The following is an 11,640-nucleotide window of genomic DNA, read 5'->3' on the forward strand; positions in this document are numbered from 1 at the left end:
GGAAGTCCCTTCACCCTCTGCCAAGGCAGGCATAGCCATACCATGGAGGAAGCTGCTGCCATCACCATGAGACATGATATAAAAGGGAAACAGTCACCTTCCACTGCAAACCGGCCTTACATGCTGGCAAAGCTCCAAGAGAACACAGCATAAGAAAACTGTTTTGTTTTTCACCTCAACAGACCTGGGAGCCAACAGCCAAACTACTTCAGCTGCAATTAACAACCAGGCTCTTGCTTAAGTATTTAGGGGTACAGCTACCCTCTAATCATGTATTCATTCCCTTTTCTGAACCGTAGAATCCTCCCAACATAATCGGTCCTAAGATACAAACTAGCCGTCTGGAGTTGGTTAATGGGTATCCCAGAACTGGCAATGTGCAGCACATGAAGATCCATTAATTGTTGGATGAAGCACAGTTGCATTATTAGTCTGTCTGGTCAGTGCTGCCATGCTCTCATCCTGCTGCATTTACCTGTAGAGAATTTAGGAAGAGATTAAGGTAGAACTGTGAGGTGCTGCTGCAAGTTTAGTAATTTCAGTAAGTGTTAGAATGAGGTAGAAAAACCGAAACTTATAACTGGTTAAAAAAAAATCTTTATTTTACAAAATTAAAAACATCAATAGTATTTACATGCATTTTAAATACCAGCTTATAACATTTTAATCATTGCAAAAAATCAAGAATTTTTATAAGCTTGTTAAAATGCAAGACTCAGAAATAGTTTTAATTTGCTCTAGGCAAAAGTTTTGGGGGTTTTTTTTAAACATATTTCCAAGCTGTTCAAAAATATAGGTGTGTACTTTTAGACTATCTAATTTTAAAAAAAGTCAGAATTGTGAACCTCCCACCCCGGGGATATTATCTCTATAAAAGGGAAATCCAATTGCTTTGCCAGGCTGTTAAATCACTAAAATATAAAACTAGAGCCACTTTTTACACATTTATGCACCTACTAATCTTGCTCATGCTGAAATGAAAAGGGTAAAATCTTTCATGTTATCAGGTAATACCAAGTGGCTGAAGTCAGCATCAATTTTGGTCCAAACTTTTACAAATCTCTTCTAGAAAAGGCAAACTTCTAGGCCATTTTAAACTATTGCAGAACAGTTTATTGTATTAATATCTATGAGAAGATAGATTAGTCTTACAGGTGGGACACACCTCTCTGGCACAACCGTCCTAAAGAAAGTGGGAAATTGTACAAAGTTAGGAGCTATGAAGGTGGTCAACTCAGCTCCAAATACACCATGTCTGACTGTTACCAAGACACAACTATTTGAATGTTTTAGCTCCAGGGAAAGTCTCTTACATTATCCTATCCAAAACTCTGCCATGAACGAGTGGGTCACTTCTACAGAATACCAAAGATAAAAACAAACAAAGGGTGAGGAGCAGATGTCAACCTTACAGCCAACAAAAAAATTTAAAATAAGCTTCTTAAAGCACAATCTGCAAATGCGTTTGTGTGTCTGATTTCACTGGCATTTCAGAACCTCAGTTCTGCTGAATGTTCTGGAGTAAAGTCTTCCTTGCAGATTCAGTACATTTTAAAAGGAAGAAAACAGAGGTATATACGTTAATTGTCTCTCTCCTGTCCTTGGTACTAAAAAGATGGCAAGTCATCAATGCTGGCATTGTTATAAACTCCCCTCTTCTAAGTTTGAATCAAAATGAAGAGCATCTTTTGTCTTCAGCAAACCTCTAGTCCTCATGCCAAATGCATACTGTTAGACGTCATTTGCATGAGAGAGACTGCTGGAAACAGATTAGGACTGCAGCTGCCGGGACCATATCTTGCTGAGTGGTACCCAGTTATCACTGCTGCAAGTTGTTGATAATAGCCAAGATGCTCATCTTCTCTTGGGCTGTGTCCACATCCTCATTCTGTTTCTGTGCCACTCCGGTGCCAAGGCCATATAACCGCCCACAGTACTTTGCATCATCAATCGTGTCCTCAAAGAACAACTGTAGGGGAAAAATAATATTTCTCCATTTCTTATAGTGCCTTTGACCCCAAAGTTCAGCTCTGTTAAATGCCACCCTCCACCCCAGAAGTGACTGCAATCAACATACCCACGAGGAGGGGATAGGTGGAGAAGAAATGTTTGCCAACACTACCAAGTCTCACGACTGCTAGTCTAAGGCCTAAAGGGCTGACAATAAGGATTCAAAAATGAAAGTGCCAGGGAGTGCATGCAGGGATGGAAAAGTCAGGCCATAAACCATGTTCCCCCTCATCTTGCTGTTGGAAGGAGAGGGAGCCAGGGATACCTCTTTCATTCGGAAGAATGCCATTCCTGTGAGCAGAGAGTCTGATCCTGCCTGATGCTGTCGTCCAATTCGTTGCAAATCCAGCTGGTCTGCAACTTCTTGAAGGCCTCCCTACAATGAGAGAAAAAACACTGATTTAATAACCTGGAATCTCTCCCCTCCCAGTGCTACCACATACCATGCTTCCTCTAGACGTGAAGGTTAATGGCTGCCTTTAGAGTTAATCACAGCTGATGTACCAATATTGATTAAAAAAACAAAAGAGCCTGAACTGAGTGACACATGCTAGGTCATCTGAGCACCGGAATGCCCGAGTTCTCAGTTCAACAGCATAGAAAGAGTAATATTTAGCAACTAAGGGGCTATTTATCTTCCAAGCACTTTGCAAACACTAATACAACCTCAATGCAGCTGGGAAGTAGGTACATGTTCTTCCCATTTTGAAGACAAGGGAAGGAGGCAGAGAGAGGTTAAATATTTGCCTAAAGCCACATTGTCAGAGTTAGGGTGAGAACTTGGGCATGCCAGTGCTCAGATGACATACCACAGGAAACAACAACTCAGCTCTGGAGAAGGGAAAAACTCGGACTGTAATCCAAACAATGCTTGGAAGTTGATGAACAGATTTCAGCATTTAGCAGTTATCCAAGTCATGCAATAATTAATTTAAAAGGAAAATGCTGATCCACATCTTTTCAAAGACAGGAGAAGTATGCCCAGTCTAAGCAGGCTTCAGAAATAAGTACCCTATGAATCCTGTGAACTGTTCCCTAATTGATTAGTCAAAAGAGCAGAGGAGGTAGAACAAACCTTTCTGTCGTATGTACATAGTGCCATTACATGGCTACAGCCAGAGGAATTATCCCTCACCACTAAATTTTAAAATACTGTACATCTGCAACCAACCCCTGTTTTGGCTTATTACACACTTATGTATAGAATGTTATAAACAAGGCAAATTCCAATACGTTCTAAGCTCAGCACAGTTACTGACAGGAACTAAATACCTTAAGGTTTTTGCAGCTCTTCATTAGGTATTTGACATCATAGATGGATGGGAAGAAAAGGTTCAAGATATGGAAGAACTCGTGTTCCTCCTCTGGAAGCCTGGAGTCCGTTAGCAGTTTCACCATGTAGCCAAAGTCATAGCCACTGAGAGAGAATTGTGCAAAATCTGGTAAGTGAGCAGCAGCCACAACCAAAAGCAATATCCCCCTCCTCACAGTGATGGCTCTCTATGGCATATCATTCAGACCCTAACATCTCAGCTGCTTATAAAACTTCACTAACTTCCCCACATGGAAGCATAGGGCTCACCTCAACCACCAACGATAAGGTAGGACCCCCTACCACTTGCCTTGTCTACACTAGGATTGTACAATGAGAGAAACACACAAAAAAGCTATATTGTTAGAAGAAAAACACCCTTTTTCCTAGTGTAAACTTGGCCTCAGTGGCTGGAGCAACGTGCAATAGGTAAGAAGAGAAGGCATAAAGCCTAGGGTCCCATGCCTTGCATCCTCACTTCCAGGAGGGATACTTGGGTGAGTGACAGATCAGAAAGTGGCTATGCAGTTAAGTAGTTCAAGAGGCCAATTACAAGAGGGGCAATTCAGCTACACAGACCTCTTCCCCTGTCCAGTAAACATACATACTAATGATACTCATAAGAGAGAGAAAGCAGTACTGTGGTAGGGTCAGAGAAAACAAAACCTTTAGTTTACAATGCACATGAGTTTGGAGTTTAATAAACAGTTCCTTATTCTTTTATTTCAGTTTTCTGTTAATAACTCCTGCTTTCAAAGGGGAAAGTTTTAGAAGTACAGAGTTTGCCAGCACTGGCTACAATCAGGTTTACCTAGCTGAAAAACTGAAACTAGAGTGTGTTAGTTATAAATTCATCTCCTTAAAATCTGTGTTTTATTCATTAAGATCAAAGGTGGGAGTAAATCTGACAAGATTATTCATTTTGCTGCTTCAATATTCTCTGATAAGCAACGCACTTTCAATTCCTCTTGCACCAACCTGTGAAATGAGAGCCATTTCACATTCTCGCAGAGGACCACCCCTGAAGTCATGAGCAACTCTGCAAAGTGCAAGGTATCAATTCCTTCATCCTCATGCTTCTGGAACTGCAGCCCAGAGTTTGCAAGGAGGTCTATGGAATCCTGTGAGTACATGTCCTCCCTAAAAGAGAGAGGCAGCTTTGCATTAGATGTGCTGATCTGGCAGGCTCACAGCTACAGAGAAGGATTCTCCAAATACTTCAGTTCAAAACACTGACAATGGCAACACTGGACTGTTTTTTATGTCTCAGGGAACTTCGTATCAATTCAGATTACAGGTAAAAATGTTCTCTAAACTGCTGGTGCAACTGCAACCGCCACCTACGATCTTTCTGGCTTGTGCAGCCCCAACAATAAGCGATTCTGCAATTGTAACTTTGTTATTAATTCCACTGCTGATGTCCAAGCCAGAAGAACCCACTTTTACTGTGTCGGCTGACAGTTTCTGAGCATTGTTGCCTCTGCAGCTAGCAGAAGCAAAAAACAGATTTTTGTCTCAGAAGTGCGCAGATGTGGCTCAAATACAGTCAGCAGAGTTGTTATAGTAAAGGCCATTACACATCTCTGCATGTATTACTTTCCTTAATCTCCAATGCCATTTGAGAAATCAAATTGTATTTTTTTCACTCCCAATTATTGCCTATTCTGTGGCCTCTCAAACAGGACCAGGAAGGGGGAGAAGGGATGTATCACACAGAGCTCGGCAGGAACAGGATCTTCTGTTTCACAAGTTAATTTTTTTCCCCCCTTCTGAAACAGAACGAGAACAAAGTTTTTGAAGTTTCCCACAAAATGAAATCTCAAAACAAATTTGTTTTGAGTCAATCAAAATGTTTCATTCATACGGACATTTTTAATTTTAAAAAATGTTAATATTAAAGAAATATCAAAACAAAAAGCAGTTTAAAAAAAAAAATACTAAAACATTCCATTCCAAAAGTGACAAACCAGAACATTTTGACATTACTGAAAGGCTTTTTCTGTTTTGTTCAAAATTAAATTTTGTTGGAATTGATGCCATTTAGCTTTTGACAAATTGCCATTTTCTGACAGAAAAACATTCTGTCACAAAATTTCCAGCCAGTTCGACTATCGTGCACACCCACCCTTTCTTTATGGCTAGATGTGAAAGGGTCCTGAAACTTATTTCAGCTGTTACATGGAGTCATGATATGGAGAAGATTGAGAACCACTGCCCTGTTCCATTTGACAAGATCAGTGCTGCTGGATAGCTAATGGAGTTTGGTTAATATTTCTTGGCTTAGGTCACATCTAATACTCCAGCACAGCTCTGGGAAAAGGTATAGATTTTAAGTGTTGCAGAACCAGAAGAGAGAGCAGATCTGTTATTTCTGGACAATGGAGATGGAGTTTAAAGAAAATCATAACCTGGAAGAGTCCTTCAGGTTCCAAAAAGCAAATGTAACGTACCTCAAGGTCTGGACCTAAATTATCTAGTGGTACCATCAAGCAAACAACATGTTACAAAGCTCGGTTCAAGAGCAACATTTTAACAAGACTTGTAATACTCCTGAAAGTCAAATATCTTCCATGGTGTCAGAAAGGCTCACAACTTAGTCCTTTTATGCTGAGATCTGAATTTTCCTGGTGCAGCCTCAATTGCTGGCAATGGACACGCTGAAACATGCTGTCGCCTGGTCAAAGTATAATGGGAAGAGCGGGGAGTAGTGGATTGTTCTCTGACTCAGAAGACTTACGTAAGGTTGAATTTGAAGTTAAACTGCCAGGTGTTGATCCCAGAAGGATATTCCCCCTTCTCATTCGTGAAAGTTAGGCCCAGCTGGATGATTTTCAGGAGATCAACATTACACCGAAGAAGTTGATACTGATAATCTATGGAGCTGCGGAATTCACCAATTGGCCTAACTACGACTCCTGGAAACTCTGTGTCCTAGGAAAGGAGCATGAAAAGTTAAACCTTGCTATAGTAGTAAGTTGCACATTCAGTCTGACATTAGCAGCTCTCATTACTAAACTTCCCATCCTTTATTTATTTATTTAATTAATATATAATTACAGTATTTGCTTTGCCAGCTTTTTCTCAGTGCTGTTTGCTACACAACCTTAAACCTCTATACAGAAACCATGAAATCCATACTTGGCCCCCTTAGCAATACAGATGCAGTACAGTGAGCAGGAAGGAATACTAATACAGAAGATCTTACAATATTTAGAACCAAAATGTAAACTCAGACAGGATGAGAGAGTAAGGTAAAGAAAACTTCCCCATAATTCAGCCATCCTGAACCTAGAACGATAGCTCCACGTAAGAAATTTTGCCTAGCCTTAAGACATACCTGCTTTTACAAATTAGTAAGTGTTAATGATTCCTCACATTAAACAAAGGTTAAACGTTTGTATGAGGGAGGTAAAGAATACTTGAGCTGAACAGCTTTTACAGCACACTTTGGAAATTCTAGGGGAGAAGTGTGCACACACAACCCCATCAACACAAACATACATACACAGACCAAAGAACAGGGCCCTTAATCTATTCTGGGTACACATACTCAAAGTGATATTATACATCACATGATTCAAGTATTCCCATGGGATATACAAAAATGGGATATTTTTCATTGACTGTATACACCCATATTAAAATTTGGGGGATGGATGATGTAGCTGATAAATCACAGGATGCCCACAGCTGAATTGTTCATGTCTACTGCAAGCATTTCATCTCAGAATTTTACAGGCATTCCCGTCCATAACAAAACTTTCGGTATGGAATGGTAACACTCGGGCCAACGTGTACAATACACTGACAATGCAACAATCACTCCGTATTTCTGTTTCTAATCTGTCTCTTCATTAATAAGCAAAAATCACTTTTTTTTTTTTTTTTTTTTTGGTTTGGAAGTCAGGAAGCTGGGAGATAAATTCAGGAAAAACACACTCAATAGGTTTACACTCATTTCCTAATGAAGAATTTTTCTTTTCTTTGTTATGTTTTTGAAACCAGCACCACACACCACATACACTACACTGCTACTGATTTAAACACTTGTAAAGGGAAAGTACAAAAAATTAAATACCCCTCCCTGAATGGTTTTGGTGCTTCTTAGGGAGAGCTGCCATTTTACTTTTACTTCCCAGCCAGAAGGCTAGTCTGCTCACAGTTTTAAAGTCAAATCCCCCAATTATATCTAACAACTAGAACACCTGATGGACAATTTATACCCTTTGAACAACTAGAATAAAACTGGATTAAGTGAACAAAAAGTTTAGAGAATGCTAAGAGAAACTGCAATTTTAGACAATTTCTATTTCATTCACAGGCCTCCGTTAAAAAATAATCTTTCTGTGGTGATACAGTTTGTTAGCTCCTGATACTATTCACTTATCAATGGTGCCCTTTCTTTCAGTTTATAATGTTGCTGCATATATCTTGAGACTTTTTTCCCCCTCCTGGAATAAATCCTTTATCTCCCCAATATTTGCTAAAACCTATTTTATATCGGCGGACTGCGTATTGTCCTCAAAACACTTTAAAAATCAGCACAGTGGTTATTTGTTGTGTGATCTCCCATGCTGTGGCCGATAATGATTGCTTTTGAGAGACACTACTAGACAACACCCCAGGTGCCCTAAACTGATAAGAAACTTCTGTATGAACAAAATGTAAAGAAAAAGGGACATTAATAATGGAGAAAATATATATGAAAAACAGTTTATCTGGCCAGTAATGTTTTTGTGTTCTCTACTATTATTTCAGATTTGTGGGGTAAATTCCACCCACAGATACGCTCATGAATCTTCTAGAGTCTAATTTAATGGGAAACGCAAGTGTATACAAGAGAAGAATTCAACCTTATGTATTTGACAGTCTCTTCCACAGCCAAACATCTCCCTTCTGCCTGATTCTACAATGGCAATCATGCAGAGGAGACACCAGTGTGGCCATGGAATTGTCATGTAACAAACTTCAACTTAAACTTCAACTTTGAAAGCTCAAAAAGGAAGAGGTTATAGATGGGAAAGGAGGAAGCTCCTGCTTCAGCACCTTTACGATCCATCCAGACGTGTGTGCATTTCAGTGGTGATGGAACTGATTCATATTTACACACTTGCATAGTGAGGGTCATTAAAAATTGTCTCTTTTCTGTACCACCCCATATATGGAGCTCTCTACCTTCAAAAGGCAAATATGGCTACTGATGGTAATTATCCCATTTCTAAGTGGCTACTACTGTACTCAGAATTGAAGTGTGCATTCCTAAAGGAATTTGGATACCTTGGGTTTTAGAGACACTAAGTGAAGATAAGGGTTTTTTTTGTAAACACTGTAACTATGACATATGTCATGAAGTAAAACTTACAGCTGGGGGAGGAGGAAGGGGGGGGTTTAAGGGTCTGAAAGTTCCCCCTACAAAACGCCCCTCCTGAAACTGTTTCTCCACAAGATTCTTGGGCCTTTTTAAACAAATTTATCTGAACAAAAAACAACAACATGAAATTCAAGCCCAAATCATTTCCTTTCCTATAAGGCAGCAGTGCCTGGCCATTATAAAAGGTGACCAATCCTATTAGCTAACAAGTTGTGACTTGTGTGCCTATTGCCATATACCAGCATGAAGCCAATATGAACTAGCCATTCAAAAGAAAAATATGCTAGCTACATTAAACAGCTTATAACTAACTAAGCATCTTAATTATTTTTAAACTCTATAAAATGAACAAAATACCACATTCCTACTTGTTAAGCATTAACGGATCTCAGCTGCTCAACATGGCTTCAAGCCTCACTGTATACTTATGTGATTTCACAGAGAATCTACATAAATGCTAAGCAAGATATTGAAGAAAGACCATTTATTAAAAAAAAAACAAGTAAAATTTTAAATGCCAAGCAGCTTTCCAACTGTTCCTCCACTTACTACTTAGCTTAAATTGACATTAGAATACACTTATATTTATATACGAGCAATCAAGTTACCCGCATTGAAATTCCTCAGTTTAGTCAGGTAGGTGATCACTGAAGTACAGCATATTTACCATTGCGATGTAGCTGTAGCTGAGAACTATTTCTCTAATTTTCCTCATTTCTTCTTCCAGATTGTTTGCCCATACTTCACAGATCACCTGACTGTTCTCCACAATTGCTGCTGGCATCTTGCAGGAACTGGAGTAGAAACACCTGATGTCAAAGTTGGATGGTAAGTAGGGTAGTGTAGAACTGCAAGCTGTGTAACCTAATCAGCACAGTGCAGTAAGCACACACAAACATTACTTTATATTAATACATCTCGACAAATCAGATCACAACAACAAAGTTAGAATGGCATGTTCTTAGTTTGGGGTATCAGCTTCAGGTGGCATATTTGAGTTATTAAACTAAATTCTTTCCTGATTTTAGAATATTCTTGCAATACGCAGTAAGAGAAAGAAGCAAAACCTGTTTTAAATTGGCAGAAGGTATCTAGGACTACTAAGTCCAATTGATACAAGCGAGTGTCTCTCCTTTTTTAGGTCTGCACTCCAAGTGTAAGGCCTATTTCTACAAGCCTAAAAGGAACTAATACCTTAATTCTGTACAGCTTTTGCAACAGTGTTGTTCTGTTAGGGCTAGAAAGTAAGAGTAAATAGCTCCCTACTGCAGTGTTATTGAAAGATGTGTGCTGCTCTGTTTTAATTCCCCAAGGCCTGTTCTACAAAGATTTTGTAGAAGTTTAACTATTCCGGTAAGGAGTGAGCTTTTATGTGGATATAGTTACATAAGTACAACCTCTAGTGCGGACAGTTATAACAGTAAAGATTATTCTGATACATTTATGGGGCTAAACACGTGGGTATAACTGCACTCACATTAGGGGATTGTGCTGATAGTTAAAGCAGTATGAAAACCACGTGTAGACAAGCACCAAGATTATAGCAAGTTACAACATGAAAGGCATCTAGAGTTATTTACAGAAGCTGCAGTGAAACTAAACAGGCCACCAAAAACTTTATGAAAGCACGTGCTGATTAATATTGTTTTACCTGCCAAGGAATTAAACTTTTGTTAAGTTTAATATCATCAATGTAGGCCTTTTGGTTCTTACCAACTCTAGTTTTTCCAGAATGTCCTTACTGCCATGACAGATAGAAGAGGAAACACACCACCCTTGAGATTATGCTGTTACCATCTTTGGCTTTTTGGCAGCCTATAAGAGATGAGATACCATCTGTGCCTCGTTTAGGGTGCCCAGATAGCAAGAATGAAAAATCGGGACGGAGTGTGGGGGATCATAGGCACCTATATAAGAAAAAGCCCTCAATATTGGGACTGCCCTTTTAAATCAGGACATATGGACACCTTAGCCTCACTATTAGTGGGCAGGTCTCCACGTAAATGGCAAACCTATTGGCAGCCTCAGCCTCATTATTAGTGGGCAGCTCAGGAACGGGGTACACAGCCGAAGGGGAAGTTTGCACCTACTGCTTCCAGTACAATCTGCCACCAGTCAGAAACACTGTGTTTACTGTTCCCGAGAAGAGGGCAGGCCCCCTTGTGCTCTGGGACGAGGCCTCCACCAAACGACCTAGCAGCACGCAGGAGACGCTCTTCGCCTGGGACTGTCTCGTGGAGGGGCATGTAAATCCCCTTTAAGAAGGGAGGGGAGGGGGCTAAATCAGGCCACGGGAGGGCAGCGAAATAGCCCCCCGTAACCTCCCACGTTCCTTCCAAGAGAGGAGGTTACACTTCTCACAGCGGAAATAAAAAGGCACAAAAATAATCCAGAGGCTCCCGTCACCCCCCCCCCCGCGACAGCACCCATCGCTAGCCACGGGGGGCAACGGGTGGGGGGGCTCTGCTCCCCACCCAACCCCTTTCACCCTGGCAGCCCCCCCCCCCAACCTCTTCCCCAGCCCCGCCTCTTCTTCCCCCTCCCCCTCCCCCTCCGTGCCTCTCCCCGCTCAGCTCCCCTCAGGGAGCGTCTAACGGGGCCGCCCCGCACGGCACCTGCTCTCTCCGCCAGGGCCGTCTCCTCACAGGCGCGCGGGCAGGGAGCGAGCGCGGGCCGGGGAAGGGAAGCTGGGCCCTGAGCCGCCACTTCCCGCCGGCCGCTCTAGCCGCTCACTCGGCCGTGGCTTGTCTGCTCCTTCCCCTCCCTTCCCCCCGCCGCGTCCCGAGGCGGGCTGGCGGGCGGCCGGACCTCGCCAGGCCGCGTCAAAATTTCTCGCGAGAGTTGAGGCTCTGTCCGGGAGGGGAAGGGGGCACGCCGCCCAACCGCCCGCGCGCGCAGCTCGGTCCAACCGCGGCGCGAGCGACTGGTAGGGCGGCAATCGGCTGCC

The 11,640-nt window shown here is 41.6% G+C and overlaps 1 protein-coding gene across 11 annotated transcripts; it reads right to left on the bottom strand.

Moving 5' to 3' along the window:
- Positions 1–594: 594 nt before the first annotated feature.
- On the bottom strand, positions 595–11,640 carry CNOT8 (CCR4-NOT transcription complex subunit 8). 11 transcript variants are annotated; one of them, XM_073355258.2, is made up of 8 exons: positions 11,309–11,639; positions 10,407–10,508; positions 9,361–9,487; positions 6,060–6,253; positions 4,301–4,462; positions 3,283–3,427; positions 2,276–2,386; positions 596–1,969 (listed from the first exon to the last, which is right to left on the bottom strand). In XM_073355258.2, the coding sequence occupies exons 3-8, from the start codon at positions 9,475–9,477 to the stop codon at positions 1,820–1,822; spliced, it is 879 nt and encodes a 292-aa protein (XP_073211359.1). In that variant the 5' UTR covers positions 9,478–9,487; positions 10,407–10,508; positions 11,309–11,639; the 3' UTR covers positions 596–1,819. The 11 variants fall into 11 exon arrangements, with proteins under 11 accessions (XP_073211361.1, XP_073211359.1, XP_073211358.1 ...); XM_073355257.2 differs by having other exon boundaries at positions 9,361–9,502; positions 10,345–10,508; XM_073355256.2 differs by having other exon boundaries at positions 597–1,969; positions 9,361–9,502.

This window comes from Lepidochelys kempii, chromosome 8 (assembly GCF_965140285.1).
Source record: "Lepidochelys kempii isolate rLepKem1 chromosome 8, rLepKem1.hap1, whole genome shotgun sequence".
Taxonomy (NCBI): Eukaryota; Metazoa; Chordata; order Testudines; family Cheloniidae; genus Lepidochelys; species Lepidochelys kempii.